Raw genomic sequence first — 17,656 nt, forward strand, 5'->3', positions numbered from 1 at the left:
GGCTTCGCTCTACAATAAGAACTGTGTTCATGCAGGCTGCTACTTCTGCTCAACACGCAGCTAGTTCAGCGAGAGTTATAGATCCACGTGAAACCTCACAGGTAGAGGAACATAGACGCCATGTCTTTAAAGTCTTTAGAATATCTTGTCTGCTGGTTGTGTTTTCTTGAAACTTTGAGACCACCATTTCTCTTTGTCCCCGGTAACTTTGACTTAGTCCTGATTCCAAGTGGAAGTGGAACTTCTCATTCACTGTTTCTCAGACGCTCCCATTTCCTGAGCTTACTCTGGCCCTCATAAAATAACCTTCTCCATATGACTCTGCGCTTATGAAAATGATGTGAGATGAGTGACTGGCATTTTCAAAGGTGCACGTCTGGCCCAGGATCCTCTTTCAAAGTGCCCCCGCACCAATCCACTTCTGGATTCCTGCGGTCTAGTCCCGGCTGAGGCCACATGAGAACGCAGAGAGGGGAAAATTCCCTTTCAACTGGCGGCCCGCCACTGTTCTCGGTTGTAACGACTTTACCAGCGTTTTTTAAGTGGCGCGCACATATTTAAGAGCTGTTACGGGAGCAGCATGGGATTATTTTCACCACTTGATTGGGCTGGAAAGCATCGTTACTGATCTGTCTGACTCTGCCCGACGCACCACGTCCTATAGGCTCTGACTTCCAGTTGCTCTGACATCCCCCCCATGTTTCATTGGATAAGAGGGAAGTCCCTGGAGTAAATGTTGGGAAAACTACAGAAGAAGAAGTGAGCCTTAAGTCAGTGTTGGTCAAATCCGACATGCTGACGATGTAAGTCCGGCGCCCTGTCTGAGGTCACTGCCTCCTGACGGCTGCAGTCTCAAGAAAGCTGCCGTGTCTGATAGTTGCCACTCAAGAGGAACTAATGGAGTCCAGATGTGCAACGTGTTTATTTGACATCAATCCTAAATCATTTTTATTTCTCCTAATGGCGCTCTGAGTTAATTTATGGGCAGAATATTTCAAACGCTCCCTTTCTCACACATCATCGTTGCCATCCCTCTCTTTTCTGAAGAGAGAAAACGTGTTTGTTACATCACACATCTGGCTCAGCCACCCACCGCCATGTCCCTGGAAGAGGACGGGGGTTACGGGAGTTGAGGGCACACGGTTAACTTGGTTTTAGAGCAGCAGAGCGGGCTGGTGGTTGGTGGTGGGGGCTCAGCACAAGGCTGTCCACCTGGCTCCCTCCGCCCTCGGGCTACAATTCCCCCCAATCTGTGCCGGGCTTTATGGCAACTTTAACTGCCTCTCTTCTTCCCTGCGTGCTGTTATTTTGGAAAGCAAAGGTCAAGTTAAAGACCATGACTGAGCAGATGTAGCAAGTCCACATTCGACATAGATTCTGTCTGAGATGTCCTCCTGAGCTCTACCTGAGTGGTTTCATGGTGATGGCACTGATGTCAGGCTGATGTCTGCACTACCGATATGAAGCTCCATCCAGCCGCTGACAAGTGTAGAAGGTCAAACTATTCCTTTAAACCCTGCAAAGAGACAGCAGAGCTAATATTTGTTTTCCCCTTTTTTTAAAGTCACATAACTACAAAATGTGTGGATTTATTGATTTTTTGCGCATGTTTGTAATATGCATATGTTTTTTTTGGGGGGGGGGTTTGTGTATGTGTGTGTAGTTGTGCGTGTCAGTGGGGGTTTGCCTGCTGCTCTAATGCAGCTGCACCAAGGCTGTAGGTTGGAGAAGTGGTTTCCTCCTCAGTACAATGGGGACTCTGTCAGTCAGTGTTGTTTCAGAAGGGGGGCCTCATCCCCTGTTGCCTTTTGTGCCTTCGTTTGACGCCCAGTGAAACGGCTGTAAACTGGTATCCAGTATATTACACGGCTGGGCCTGGCGCTACTTCTGCTATACACAAGTGATGTAACTTAATTGTTTCCCAGGCCTTCCCATAATAGCATTGTGTTTTTTTATCTTGTCGTTTCTCTTTTTTCATGACTTGCGCTGCCGTGTCACTGTGACACTTAAACTCATGAAGTCATATTGAGAAACAAAGGGGGATTTTTCAAAGACTTGTGACTGCTAATGGGACTCATGTGAATTCTGTTAATTGTTTTGGTTTTTGTTCCTCTTTCTTTTATCTTCAGCACCAGGGGAAAACATCTTTGGAAAGTTCATTTAATTCACAACTTGTCATTCTGTGCAGCTCAGGCTCACAGTTGTTGCCCTTTCCCTTTGTATGACCTTCATCGTTTTAACCTGGCAGTGTGTCAAAGGGCCCGGCCGGCATGAGTTATTGAGGCTTTCGTGTACCTGCATTCCTGACATTCCCTGTATATATCATCAGTTGGCCGGGGCTTCCCTGGGATGTGCACGGATGCACAGAGGAGAACAAACAGGATGTTTGCCACTGCACAGGAATGAAGGAATACTTCCAATTTTCACATTCATTAATAAGTCGCTATTAACATCCTTAATATCTTTGTTTGTGTCCATATTTCCCAGAAACTTTGACATGTTTAAAAATGTCTGTGTTGAATAATATAGTTATTGTCGAATAGTTTCACATCAAAACGGCAGAGATAAGGTCTGGTAAACAACTGTGCATTTCAACTTCACTCACTTTTGAAGCTCGGGGAACATCTGGGACCTTGAGCTTTAAGGACATTTTCATCTTTATCACAGGCTGTTGTTGTTGGTTGGGCTTCAAAGAACTCTGTGATGATGATAGTCTCTAGCTCCAACCCAGCTATCACTGCCGTCAATCACCGCCATGTCATAAATAAACACATTTGCAAATGGGCTGTGGGAGGCGGTTCTTGAGTTATCAACCCAAAATGGCGTTTCCACAACTTCCTGATGCTCTGAGTGGCCGTGGAATGTCCATTTGGTTGTGTTGTAAAAGAAGGGACCAGAGGGAAAGTTATTTTCTCCCAAAAGAGAGACTCAGAGGTCACAGTCCAGGAGACGCGAGTTCATGGGAGAAGCTGAAGGAGGCTTCAGAGTGTGCTCAGGCCGGAGAAGGTTAGGTGGTGGATTAGCACGAGGGCAGGAGGAGGCTGAGAACATCACACCACAGCTGCAAACTGTGTTTCCCTTACTTGCTGATTTAACAGGGATTTAGCGCTACATGATTTGAGCTTCAACGCCACATTAGGTTTCAGCCGTTAGCGAAGCCTTGAGTCTCGGCCATTTGTCTGTGCTTATCTTTGGTAATATAACGCTTCTTTCTGGATGGGTCTTGTTCTCTGGTTGGTCGGTAACACACGGGTTACAGTTTCTCACACACAGTCTAATTATTCATTATCACAGACATGGTGGGACAGGTTTGACACCCAACTTTAAATTTCCCAACAGCACATGTACATGACCAATCACCTTTATGATCAAGTTAATACTGGAATGGCTCTGAGTAGAGGGAACACCACTGCAAAGGCCCAACAGTCCCTTTATGAAGCCACTTTTAAATTCAATAGATCTGGATTTTTATTTAGAACTGCTCCAAATTGCACACACTCAAAAATATCCATTCAAGGGGAACTCTGGATATACACAGAAATGTTGTGGGTTCTTCCCGACTCATACAACATCCTTCCAGCAAGTTTCGTAGAAGTCCTTCCTGATTTCAATAATGATATAATAAACAGAATTCTAAGCAAACATTACACTTCTTAATATGCAACAGGAATCAGTGTTTACATAATAATAATATGAAAATTTACTTGTTATTAAAAAACAGTGTAAACAGTAACTAAGGTTACAGTCTTAATTGTGACATGTTTTTTAGATTTTTTAAGAATCAATAATTCATCAACAGCAATTCTGAAAATTGGTAAATTGTTTAAGTAAGTAAGCTTAAGGAAAATCCACTGACAAAGCCTTTAGTTGTTTTTCATTTGTATCTCTTTGTTATCTATTATTTACTATAAAACTCATCTTGTATCTGTTGAAGATAAATTGAGTTTACAGACGTCTTCACCTTTCACCTTTTACAATTAGAAAACAGTTTCGTTGAACCTTTGTTGTCTAATCACTTGTTTTCCAGTGTCGTCACTTGCTTCATGCTTTGGGATCCACATGTCAAGAATGAGGTTTGCCCGCTGACACGACATTAGCACGTAAATGAGGCGCATGTCTTTACCTGTTGTGTTGTATCTCAATAAACAAACTCTTAACTGAGTCGGTTTATATTTGCTTTGTAAACAAGGATCAGCATTAGGAGGCGTGGCCAAGGAGAAGCCCTGAAAACAGAGCTGCTGGGAGGGCTGGTGAGTGTCTCCCTCCTGCTCCTCCAGCATCTTTGTGCAGGAGGACTCGCGCTTTGTTGTGATTGCCCGGTTCGGGTTACCTCACAAAAGAGTGACAGGGCGATCGGGTGTCTGCCCAGAGAAAGGGGGGGCTGTGTTTTCTCACACTCTGCTCTGCTGCCTTCAGCTCAGTGAGGTTTTACCTTGGAGCTGGACAAACACACATTCATTCATCCACACAAACAGATTGTGGATGTTCGATGTGCAACAACACACACTCGTATTACTCAGAGCAGCTCCTGAACAAACCCCACATTACTCAGGGCAGTGTTCGGTTTCCTGAAGAGCGCAGGAAGTCCCTGCTGCCCCCGTGACGACCACGGCCGAGCCTCTCATCCTGTCTCCTCTCATTGTCTTTCAGTATCAGGGAAAAGGAGGAATTCTAACTTTAGCACCGGCTGCACCATGTCTTAATAAAAAGCTGGTGTGGTGTTTGTAGATGCTGTCATCGGCAGAGCCTGATTCACACTTACGTTTACTTCGAATGACGTCATCATATCAGGTCATCCGGCTTGAGTAGACCCGCCTCATGTAATCTCATAATCTACTGTAAAGTGTACGTGATGTACGGCCGACAACACGCCCAGACGTCAGCGCCGTATTTACCCTTCCTGTCTGTCTTGGCGTTTCTGAGGGTGGAGGCAGTTATTTATTTCTCTTCTTCTTTTTTTTCTGAGAGAGACATTTATTTTGAACTATATCCAGCCACCTCTGGCACAGCCGGGCCTGCTGCATTACTTTCCCTTCTAAAATATGCTCAGTTAATATGCTGAAAGAAAACAAAGTCGTGCCAGGTCCCATATTCGTTGTGTTTTCTTTGCCTCCTCGTTGGCTCCCACTTCCTGACAGGGATCAGGGCTCTAGATTTTTCTACCCTCTCCAGACTTTACCCTTTGTTTAAACATTTTCCCTTTTCAGCATTTTCCTCTCTTACAAGATCCCTGAAGTCTTTTTCTGAAACATAATATGAGGAAAAAAGAAAGATTTCCTGCATTTTTCAACACAAACATAAATCTGAGTGTTCTCCTGGACTCAGATCTAACCTTCAGCAGCCATATCAAGTTGTAGCAATATTTTATCAACCTTTTATCCCATGAAGCATAAAGCAACAGTCACAAGATTTCCGTCCAAACAGGATGTGGAAAAGCTGATTAATGCTTTTATTTGAAGTCTCGGTTCATAACTGTTTCTTTTCAGGGTTCAGATCCTCAAGTCTCAGAAACAAATAGGATTCATCTCTGAACTTGGAACAAAAAAGTCTGACTATTGATTTCAATTTACCTGTCTACAAATCGTTTAAAGAATGAAAAGTATAATAACTTAGTTTTGGTTGGTTTTAGTTTTCAAGTTACAAATTTACATTGTGGTAAGTATACTTTTTTTACTTTTTTTTATAAATTTTGTATATGTTAGACATTCTTGGTAACCAAATTTTGTAAATTGTGCAGGGATCCTATGAACTGGTGCATTATTAAAATATTAATGTTCGCATTAAGAAATAACCTGACATACTGAAGATCATCATACTTTGCTGGTGCTACAGTGTTTGGTGTAGACATTAAATAAATATTGTTTTTATCAGAGGAAAAAATTGACTAAAGGCGTGTGTGATGTGTCACATCTGCTAATAAAGATTTTGTGTTGTTAGTTCACTGAAACACTTGACCGTAAAACAAAAAGTGGTTGTAGCATATTAATGCTGTATAGTTTATCCTAGCATATTAATGTAACGACAGACCCACTTTATGATATGTGCATGTGGAGAACTTCACTACCTTCTTCAGTGATGTGCCATTAAATGTTCTCAGAGATTCTCACAGTATTATCAACTCCATTTCGCACATCTCATGCATGGGATTGTTTTCATCAAGCTCCACGATATCTTCGTTGCTTGTAAACTCAGGAATCCAACTGGACATCTGCCTTTACGCTTGGCAGTGGCTTCAGTCGAGCAGCTCCCTGTATTGACGCTCGTGCAGCCAGATCTTGTTGCATGAGTAGACGGGCACACGCGAATCTAACAGGATTAATGCTTCTGACATCCATGTGAACAGAACTATAAAAGTCCTATATGAAACGATTAAGCTTACAAATGTTGTGATTCCAGTATATTGATTGATTAATTAGCATGTCTAAAATGTCAAGCTATTCTTTTAACGTTCACATTTTTGGCTCTTATTGTAGTTTTTATTATTAATTTAGTTTTTCAGCCTCTAGTGCCCTCACTGTCTAATATGACAATAACCAGCTCTTTGTTTGGATTGTGTTTTCCAAGCTCAGTGCTGTGTTGTGTGAGGCTGTGACCTTTATGTTGGCAGGGCCAGCTTCCATTTGAGTAGTGCCGCGGGTCCTTTCTTCCCAGACCCCTCCCTGATGAGCTGATCTCAGACTTGTCATGGTTCTGGACGGCTGTGTGTGCCCTATGTCTGAACTGCCACAGGCTCCGTCCAGCGTGGTTTGCACTAGAACCACCCACTCCTTTCCCTCCGAGCTGATGACAACTAGGTCTGGCCTGTGTTAACCTACCAGAGTAGATAGACTCTGCGTTTCCAGCCCACCGATACAGTACAATCACACTGAATCCATTTCCTTGGTAGGCCACCTTTAGGGTATTACAGTGGGGAAATTAAATGTACATGATATAAGATAAAGCATTAAAGTTCTATTATTGTTTCAGGCCTACAACTGTGCCTAGTCCACTTATAAGGGATTTATCTAAGCCAGATCGACTGTGCTGCACAAAGAGTACAGCTTCAGACAGTAGGCCTGCTACAAATCAGGATCAATAAATCAGTCAGTTTTAATCAGTTTCGCAATCTCATCTAGTCTTTCATTCTTTACAACAAATGAAATAAATCACTGACAAAAGTGTATAGACTAAGAGAATGGCACCCAGCAGAGTGCATAGCTACGCCAAGGCCCAACAGTCCCCTTAAGAAACCACATTTAACTTCATTAGATCCAGATTGGGAATTAGTCTATGAGAAATCAAGGAAAATGCTGAAAGATCTTTCAAGGTTAACAAAAGTAAAAGAATGTTCCTGGTTCCCCTGATCCGGATCCATATTCAACTGGAATGGGTTGTTCACTGATGGATACCACTTCCTCCCACCAAGTTCTGTGGGAGTTTTTGAGTGTACTCCTGCTTACAAAAAAAACAACATACCAATAAACGGACAAGTTTGAAAACAAAACCTCTTTGGTAGACGTCATTTACTGGAAATACAAAGTTTAACAGCTCACTTCTTCTTCAAGCTTTTGAGTAAAGTTCACAAACTCCTGTTCATATCAAAATGAAACACCTTACTCAGTTTCCCAGAACATTGGTTTGTGCAATTTTATGAAAAGCACATTCTTCAATGACAACAATGCAAGTTTACTTTTTACCACAGAGAGCATGCAGAATAAACATCTTCAACTTTGAGAGTAAATTGGTGATGCATTGTCTGCTAGAAAAACAAACAGGCAGAGTGATTTGTGGTTAGGGTTTGGAGAATGGTGGTGTGATATCTCATCCTGACTGAGAGTGTGAAGCTGTGATAGAGAGACGAGGGAGGAAACATCTTGTCATCCTTTTCATTCGTCTGTCTGGGGGCCTCCGGCCGGAGCTGCAGGTCAGAGTCTTACCTCAGGGCTAATTGTAAATCAGCTCGGATTAGGAAGCCATCCAGTGGAGGGCAGATGGAGTTGCCATGTTCACTCTGAAGTCTGCAGTGACCATGGCCTCTCCAGCTTCCCCCCCCTTTCCCCCCTCAGTGGTGGGGGCGTGTGCGTGACATGAGCGTTCTGCTGAGTCCTTGATGGCTCTCCTGGACTCTCCATGGCTCCTTAAGCAGCAACCTGACCCCGTCAACTACTTTAAAACAACTCCTTGAAACCTTCCTCTTCCTTTGTCAGCGGCTCAAATGTCTTTCTGTTTTAGAGTTTAAACCTCGGTTGTCCTGTGCTGCTCCACCACCTTTTTTTCCCTCTTAATGCTTCTCCCACTTTATGTTTCTTTACTTTTCTTGTGCATGATATGTTCTCTTTTCGGTTTGAATTATTAGTCAGGCGCACAACCAATATGTTCAGTTATAAATTAAACTAACGTTGATATGTCAGGTTAATCTTTTAATACTTTTATAAAAAAACCAGCAATGATTAGTTTATTTAGAGTTCACATTAACCTCTTTAAATATATATATATATATATATTGAATAAAAGCTATATCACCAAAAATGATGATGATTTGTTTTTTTTCTTAAAAAAGTAACAGATTCTTTTTTTACAGTGTATAACAATGTAAAACAAAGAATTCGTTTTTACTTCTTTGCTGTAATAGGAGTTTTTTTCTTTGAAAGAAATCTACAAAAAAAGTTCCCAAAAAATCATCTTTCTACTAATTGAAATACATTAAATACAGTGGAGTTTCCATTTTGTTTCCTAGGTGGCCTTGTGTGGTGACTCACTCTCTTGTCCTGGCTCACAATGGGGGTGTACTGATCAGAGGGATAGTGTTGATAATAGAACCGGTTCATCTGGTTGTGCAGTGCTGTTGTGTTTTAGCTGGATTCTGCTCCACACTGCACCAGGGGGCAAACACTGACCCTGCCCACCAGCCATTGTGAGCCATTTTCTATGAGGAAAAAAATAGCTCAAATGTCAAAGGATGGGAATGGCACAGTACCAAATCAAAACAAAGCTCCACATTGAATCCTTTGTTGATCCGGTCTCAGGTCGAACCAGAAGGGCCTCGCTGGAGGAGGAGAGCGCATGTGGGCAACGTGGCTACATTAACAAGCACCAGACATTTTTGGCATTTCTGTAGTATTTCATCCTTCAAATGGACCGGGGGTGTATCTGAAACCAAAAGGAGCCACACCAGCCCCCTCACCGCCATGGAAACGACTTCTTTTAGCTTCTCGTAAAAAACAGGAAGCGTGAGATAGCATCACTGTGGGAGAAAGTGAAATGAAATTAGCTAAATTGGGTTACTTGGCTCAAATTACCCAAATCTAGTGAGAAAGAAAACATCCCCTCTGCTTTTGGTCTGGTGGAGGGAGAAGTCTCCTCTCTATGCCCACGTTCATGTAGCTTTCATACCTGTTATTCAAACAGTTCTTCACACGCGGCTGCTCACAGTTCCACCTGTATTTGTTTACATCACCTGAGGCTCTAACTGACAGAGAGCAGAATGTTATCAGAGTCTCCGGTGTGGGCTTTGCTAATAACGAGAATTAATATTTATTCTGTGGGGAAGGGACAGGGCTCCTTGTACTTTTACTGATCATTATTGAAATTGTGTGTCTGTGTGTGTGTGTGTGTGTGTGTGTGTGTGTGTGTGTGTGTGTGTGTATTTATGTGTGTGTGTGTGGTCTTCATGTATGTAATTCAGAATCAAATAACAGAGAAATGAAGGGGGGAAAACAAAGGGAGCTGGACTTTGGAACTGAACAGATGCTGCAGCAGATATCTGGGTGTTTTGTGTCAAAACCAGGCCTATGGAACATAATCTGAGGTCTATTCAAAGTCTCCATATGCTTCTAATTCATTACAGCGACCACTTGAACTTACTAAGTTACTATCAATAACCCAACCTGTTGTTTTAGCCATAAACTGATAAATTCCTATCATGGTTTTCCGGAGCAAAAGGTTGTGTATTCAGATGTCTTCAGAAAATCATTAAATGTAGGGGCAAGAGAATGTTAGGCCATTTAACTTTTAAGTTGATTATCAAGATAGTTACTGTTTGAGTAATGAATAAATCAACAAATTGTTTCTGCACTACCCTAAATCCGTTGATTATTATTCATATAAAGCATCAATTTCATTTACTGTAATCAGTTAATGAAAGTTCTTTGAATATGTGTTTTTCTTTCTTATATTTATGTTTCTATGATAATCACTAACTATTTTTTAAAACCTGTTGAGTATAAAGTTGTGGGTTGTGTCCAGCCTTTGTTAAAATACTCAGACAGACAGAGGAGAGAGCAGCTTGGGGGTCAGACAAGAGAGAAAAGTTACTACTATAAACTACTACTATAAACAAGACACATTCCTCCTGTAATTCTGGACATCTGGTATGCATGTTGTGTCTCTCTCCTCTCCGTCATGGGATTTACAAAGCAGGTTAAATCAAAAGCCCCATACGCACATCTTGGCATTGTATTCCTCCACAGTTAGAGACTGTTAAAGATTTGTCAGGCATTTTATTATCTGCATTTTTCAAATATTTTTGAGGTTAACCGTTCCTTTACTATCGCCGCCATGGAGGTTATGTTTTTGTCTCCGTTTGTGTGTTAGTTCGCAGGATTACGCAAAAACTTCAGATGCCTTATGGTTCAGGAAATAACCCATTAGGTTTTAGTGCAGGTTCAGATCAGGGCTGCATCCAGGAACTCTAGACTTTAACATTTCAAGATTTGTCGTCTTTTTTGTTGATTCCTCAGAGAATTATTTCTAAATCTTGATTAAACAATACAGACTTATTTAGGGGACTGGTATCCCTTAGCAAATAGGGCTAGACACCTTCTAACTCTCACCAATGTGTAGCTGATACTGTAAGAGGACTGTGGCACAGGTTTGCGCTCTACGGGCTATTCTAGTTTGTTTTAGCATATGTTCAATTGTGATCACAAAAACCTGCTACTTTAATGGAACCTCTTAGTCATCACCACATGATTCATCATTCTGCCGATGGAGTTAGCAATGTCGTCCTGATGCGGAAAAACGAATTTTAAAATACTGGCACATGAATTTCCACTAGTCAGAGTGGTTGTCATGATAACAAATATATGTAGTTTTTTTCCTCTATGGAAAGACCAGTGTGAGCATCATGGCTGGCCTGGGATGGGTTAATGTTGTGCTTGAGAGGGCGGGCTGAGTAATAGCAGCAGGTTAAAAGTCAAGCTGCCGGGCCAGTTGTGGGGATGTAATGGGTGTAAATGCGAGTTCCCAGTACAAACAATCCTTCATGTGTCTTCACAGAGAAATGCTGAGGCGATCAGTTTCAGGGGCTGACCAGCTCCCTTGTGTTGCTGCACTTCCTCATTTTTAAGTTGTCATACCCTGATTATGAGCTTTTCACTTCAAGGAAGTAAATAATCCAAAAACGTCACGTCATATAGTTTGTGTTATTATTAATTTTACCGTGGTAACAAAGACACAAAACACTGAAGGGGATTTTTCTACAGACACAAATTAGAGCATCCGATGTTTAATCTGAGCTGTGGTAAATTTGCCGCCTTGATACGTCTCATTCAGGCATCAAGTGTTTTTTATTGCAGGAGGAGATAACAGGTCTGATAAAAGGTTCCTACTATAAGCAAAGTGTTGCCTGAATGATACTGAGACTCGAGAGTGCAGCGGAGATGCAGATCATCTCCTGCGGCAGGATGCTGAAAGTCAACACAGGAAGTGATACACAGTACTCTAACCAAACAGCTGCTACAAGTGATCAAATGGTTAAAATATGGAATTTTATATATATTATAGATATAACTAATGCTTTTGTTTTATATATTCTCAGAATTCTATGAACCTGCCTCCAGACAAAGCCCGGCTCCTGAGACAGTATGACAATGAGAAGAAATGGGACCTGATCTGCGACCAGGTGCGTTCTCATTGAAAAACTGCCAAATCTAAACACAATCCCACTGCCTGTGTTACTCTGCCAACCCGATGACCTCAGCAAACGCACAATATAATAATTCTGACCCTGTTGTGTGTCTTCAGGAGAGGTTTCAGGTGAAGAATCCACCGCACACCTACATCCAGAAGCTGCGAGGCTACTTAGACCCCGGAGTCACGCGCAAGGTGGGGTGCAAATGGCCTTTCTGTGTAAACTGCAACTTTACACATCAAAGTCTTTTTTAAGTGAAACTGTTTAAGAGCCTGTCAACCCTCACAGCTCATTAGGGCCGAACTGCGAACGACGATAAATCTGCCGCTAAACTGTTTCTTTCTTTTATGTCGCACAGAAGTTCCGCAGGCGGGTGCAGGAATCCACAAAAGTCCTGAGGGAGCTGGAGATATCGCTGCGGACAAACCACATCGGGTAAATCAGTTCTTATCTCTCATTTGGCCCGGAGCTCAAGGAAACCACATTATTGTCTTGGCTCATAAGAACAGTCCCCGTCTGTGCTTGTGGTGCTGCCGCTGCTTCAGGGACCCAGGGCGGTTTCTCTAGTGCCCTGATCTCCTCCTATTGTTCTAACTTGCCAAGCTCTGCAGCTCCACTTCATAGAGCTGGTCCTCGTAATGCCCAGATGGTAGCCATTGTGCTGCCTCGTCCACTCCCCCATAGTGTTGAGCAGGAAGCTTTGTTGTGGATGCCAGAGGGACAGGAAGCCTGGCTGACCAACGCTGAACCCTGTGAAACGCACACACACACACCGGACACACACACACATAAGGATACTTTAATGTTTACACATGTCTCACACGCTAAACCAAGAAAGCTATTGTTGTACTCTGTCACTGCAAGACAGCACAGTTCACTATGCACCCGGTGTGTATGTGAATGTTATCGCAAGCCTTTGTGGCCTTTGCCTTCACTGTTGCAGTCATTGGATTTTTGACTTTATTATCTGAGGTTACACAGATACTCGCGTATTAGAAATGTGCTGCCACTGAAGGAACTGTGTAAAAAAAAAAATGAAATGCTTTTTATTTTTCCATAGCATTCACCAAGCTCCAAGAATAACTCATATTCCAAATCAGGCTTCATGAATAACAGTCTCAACAGTTTCAATGTATTTCCCAGAAAGACTCAAAGGCAAAGAGGAAAAGAAGGGAGAGCTATTTTCAGCAGGCTTTTCGTGGGCGGGATTAAGTGTAACAGATGCTGGTTTATTGTGTGTCTGATTCCTGGGCCCTTTTCTAATGTGTTATTCCTGAGATTGCCAAGAAAAATCTGAAATAGCAACTGGTTGGAAGAGGAGTTGAGGGGGGGGGGGGTAGAATGGGCAAAGGAGGAAGGAGCAGGGTGTCAGAAGCAAAGGGGGGAGAGAGAGAGGAGAGGGGGGGTGTTAGACAGGAAACTGATGATCAAGCCTGGCTCAGTTTAACCCCCCCCCCACCTCCTCTTACCTCCTGCACCCAATCTCCCTGCTTTGTTTGCTTTGCTCTGTTCCTCCGTTCACCTCTCCTCCCTCCTCCCTCCTGCCTCCTGCCTCCTGCCTCCTCCGCTCACCTCTCCTCCCTCCTCCCTCCTTCCTCCTTCCTCCTCCCTCCTCCCTCCTCCCTTCTCCCTCCTCCGCTCACCTCTCCTCCCTCCTTCCTCCTTCCCTCCGCTGTACTTTGAGGCAGCTGATTGCCCTCCTGCCATTGGCTGATCAACAGTCCCTCATCATGACCCACACTTTGTGACTATTTTAAGAACCTTTCACCCCAATCCTGCGGGACCCCCCCCCCACCACCCTAAGACAAGAGTTCCCTGAAAAAGTGGGGAGGAAGACAAGCGGGTCCGTGGGGGAGGCAGGATAAATACTGTCGGCTGTCACGGATTCAGAAATGAGCCCAGCTCCTTCAGCCTTATGCCCTGCACATTCTTTCTCTCGTCGCAGTGGGAATTCCTTTGTTTGGAGTCGTTTCTCACTCCACAAAACTGGAGTTAAATGGGGAGGAAACCTGAACCCTCGCTCCACTTTTCTTTCCATTGCATTCTTGACGTTTTTCTTTCAGTCTTCTAGTCCCCCCCCTCAGAGACGTGGTCTCAATACAGTGGAGTGGAACCACAAACAGCAATTACTTTCAATATTTCCAAATTAATCGACAGATTTGTCGCTCTACAAAACATCACTTAACACGTCACATAGTAACATAGTTACACACACATACAGATGTGAACATGCACATATAAGCGTAGGATCATATTAATGCACATCCACAGGTTCCTGTACACATTCATTCAATCCATTGCCTTGATGATTTCACTTATATGCATTCAAAGTTAGTATTTTGTACTGTGAGGTGTCTTTGCCTCTTAACCCTGGTTTTAGTTTTAAACTACACTATTTCTACTTTATTTACTTGCATTACATATGTTGTATTGAAGGTTGTTTGTGTCTCCTAATTAGATTTTAAGGCTTGTTTTTTTAATCATATATTGTAAGCTGTCATTGGGTGTCTAGAGAGGTGCTGCGAAATAAATCATACTGTTATTATTATATTTGTCCTTTTAATCCAGGAGGTATTCCACCTAATAACATAATAGATGTCATCCTTAGTTCTCCTTAGTGAAAGGAAGGATGACCATGACCTGACTTATGAACCAGATTAACTCTTTTAATTAGTCGGCCTCACGTCGCTCTCCTTTTTCTCCTTTGATGGGTGAACTCCAGTCCTAAAGGATAAGGGTGTGTAGTTGATCTGGTGCCCTGCTAACCTCTCTTTGTTCTCATGCGTCACAGGTGGGTGAGGGAGTTCCTCAATGATGAGAACAGAGGTCTCGACGTCCTGGTGGAGTATCTCTCCTTTGCTCAGTGTGCTGTCATGTGAGTACTTTATATACACACACGCACACATGCACACACACCTCCTGACCCTAGTCAAAAGGAACTGGGTTGGGCAGTAGATCCAGCTGCTGGGTTAACACACACATGTGTCCTTCTGAGCCTGTTATAAACTGCTTGTGCATCTAAAATGTGCTCTTGGCACATTGCGTTCCTCGGATATGCCTTGTTGCATACTTGGCAAACTCAATGTGTTTTTGGACACATGCTATGCGGTGTAGTCCCGAGCCATACTTTGCCTGGATGGGGTAGAATCTCTGTGCTGAGCTTTATCGTGCAGCTTGATGATAGTTCTTGTGATAACCCCTGGCTCTCTACCAGGCCGCCTCACTAACCTAAGCTCCCCCCCCCCCCCCCCCCCGCCTCTCATCTACTCCCCCATGCCTCTGTGTTGGCTTGTCTGTCTGTCTGTATGTGGCCCAGGTTGGATTTTGAGGGGCAGGAGAATGGGGAGGAAGGCTTCTTGGACAAGTCTAAGTCTTGGAGCAGGTCTATAGAAGATCTGCACCATTCGGGCACCCAACCCTTCTGCAACACACTGGTGCGCTCTGCCCGCCAGTCTGTCCTCCGGTACGTATTGCTAAGCCAGCTTCCCCGCCTATTGCCTATCCCTGTAAACGCCTCGCTCTGCTAACCTTGAATGCTATAAAGAATTAGCATGCCAACCAGTTGTCCCTGTGCCATCACTGGTCTGCTGACCTCCCTGTTGACCTCAAGGCTCTGCCCAAACTCAGTCAGAGGATGAGCAGTATCACAGATGGAGTAACTGAAAGTCTCTGACCTCTTGTCCTGTGTCTGACTTTGTTCATCGTCCTCCCTAATCTGTCCAGATGTGCCTCTGCACTGTCTTCAGATGAGAGCCAGCTGGGAGCAGCAGCACATGTTGGACTATTATGATTCTCCTCTTCATCACTAGGCTACGGAGATAACACACACAAAAGCATTAGATGAATTTAAGCATTTCAGAAATACTCCTAATGAATATTTTTCATAGATTTTCTAACACTTAGAAGCAAATTAAGATGAAAATTTGTATTAGTATAACTTTACGTTATTTAAGAAATGTTGGAAATAAATAAAGATATGCATCATATGATCATAGAAAAGTAAAATGATATGCACATGATGAATGTGCAATGCAGTTACATAACATCAGTCGGTCTGTTCATTGCAGCAAGGGAACCAGGCTCCCATAATGCATCTGTAACCTCAAAAGCCATAGAAGTTTTTTCTGTCAGACCTCGTTCTCTGTAATTTTCTCTCTCTGTGTTTCTCTCCATGTGACACACTTGAAACAAGAGTCATGAACAAAACATACATTTCTGTAATAATGAAAGGAGCGTTTATAAACAACAAAGTGGATGTAAGAAAGTGTGGTGAATGCAGCTCTACACAGGATGTTAACATGTGCCGCCATCTGTTGCAGCTATGGCTCAGTCTCCACCACCAAAACCATCAAAAACTCCCGCCTTGTGAGCCAGAAGGATGATGTGCACGTGTGCATCATGTGCTTGAGAGCAATCATGAACTACCAGGTAACAAACAACCGCACTCCGCTTGAGAGCTGCAGTTATAAAGAGATTCACACACGGGTGAAAACCTATGTGACCCAGATAATGTCAAGTTGTTATAAACGTGTGTTACCTTTGCAGCAAAGTGCTGTGTGTGTATAAACCCAGGTTTTACTGACCCCATGATGTTCTCTCTTTCTGTCTTCTTCATGCAGTATGGCTTCAATATGGTCATGTCTCACGCACACGCAGTCAATGAAATTGCGCTCAGCTTGAACAATAAGAACTCACGGTAAGAACTGGGACCCTGTCTCCACAGGGCTGGGTCATACAATGGGGGAAACCCTGCAGCCACTTCATATGATATGCTTCCCATTCTCCGTGGGGCTCGGCTTCTCTCTGAAGCCGGGTCTCGGAGGCGTATATACAGGCTGTAAAAAGAATGTTTACTAAAGGGAGATTAGTGGTAAACCACCAGGGCTGATCACTTCATAATGAAGTGAAGGAGGGTAAACACTTAAATAGCTATAAAAGACTGCTTCAGACTCGAGTGTGAATTATTTATTTCCGCCTCTTCATTTTGATGCATTTGCGCTCGTTTGGAGGATGCATGCACAGACGTACATTCTTGTGGTGTAAATATTTTTTCGCAGTTGAAATGTGTCCGGATATGTTGTCCTAATGAATCTTGTCTGTACTTCTAGGACGAAAGCTTTGGTCCTTGAGCTGCTGGCTGCCGTCTGTCTAGTCCGAGGAGGTCACGAGATCATCCTTTCAGCGTTTGATAACTTCAAAGAGGTGCCCAAAGCAACTTTGAAATTAATTTTGAACCATTGTCGTCATCTTAAGTTTAGAGTTCAGTGGTTATTTATTTCTAATTCTGTGAGGATTGAATAATGTGCGTCAAGGCGTAGAGGACCAGTGTAGAAGGACGAGAGTTGAGGAGCTCTGGGAGATTTCACGTCTACTGAGGGTGTAGGCAAAGCTCTACACTGTCTGGGGGTTTTATTCTCATTACGACACCAGATGTGCGGCAACCTTGAACGATGATAAGAGTCAAGTCCCTGATGGGAGCCAGCAGACCACAAAGGTTTGCTTAGCCTCTCGCTTTTTGTCTGCACAGTCAACCAAACACCGGAACAAGACAATTACCTCGCAGCCTAAAGCCCCAGAGATACAAACGGCCCAATCAGCCTGCTAGTCAAAACAAGATGGTATTTCTGTGGTGGTATTTCTATATTAATGCAAGGTGGCAGATCTTTATAGGAAAATCATGTGTAGTATTCAAGAGCAGCTGGATCAGTAATCGAAGAGTAGGTCCACAAACACTACTGTGTCTAGCTTTGTGTGTAAAATACATTT

The 17,656-nt window shown here is 43.2% G+C and overlaps 1 protein-coding gene across 5 annotated transcripts in view; it reads left to right on the forward strand.

Moving 5' to 3' along the window:
• fmnl3 (formin-like 3) overlaps positions 1–17,656 on the forward strand; it is a 33,601-nt gene that overhangs the window by 3,657 nt on the left and 12,288 nt on the right. For 4 of the 5 annotated variants that reach the window (XM_062392959.1, XM_062392958.1, XM_062392961.1 and 1 more), the window contains exons 2-9: positions 11,798–11,881; positions 12,004–12,084; positions 12,249–12,325; positions 14,682–14,765; positions 15,207–15,353; positions 16,210–16,318; positions 16,510–16,586; positions 16,999–17,092. In XM_062392959.1, the coding sequence (XP_062248943.1) occupies positions 11,798–11,881; positions 12,004–12,084; positions 12,249–12,325; positions 14,682–14,765; positions 15,207–15,353; positions 16,210–16,318; positions 16,510–16,586; positions 16,999–17,092 (753 nt within the window). The remainder of the gene's footprint in view (positions 1–11,797; positions 11,882–12,003; positions 12,085–12,248; positions 12,326–14,681; positions 14,766–15,206; positions 15,354–16,209; positions 16,319–16,509; positions 16,587–16,998; positions 17,093–17,656) is intronic. The other variant, XM_062392962.1, reaches the window with a different exon arrangement.

The sequence above is a fragment of the Platichthys flesus genome, chromosome 7, assembly GCF_949316205.1.
Source record: "Platichthys flesus chromosome 7, fPlaFle2.1, whole genome shotgun sequence".
NCBI lineage: Eukaryota > Metazoa > Chordata > Actinopteri > Pleuronectiformes > Pleuronectidae > Platichthys > Platichthys flesus.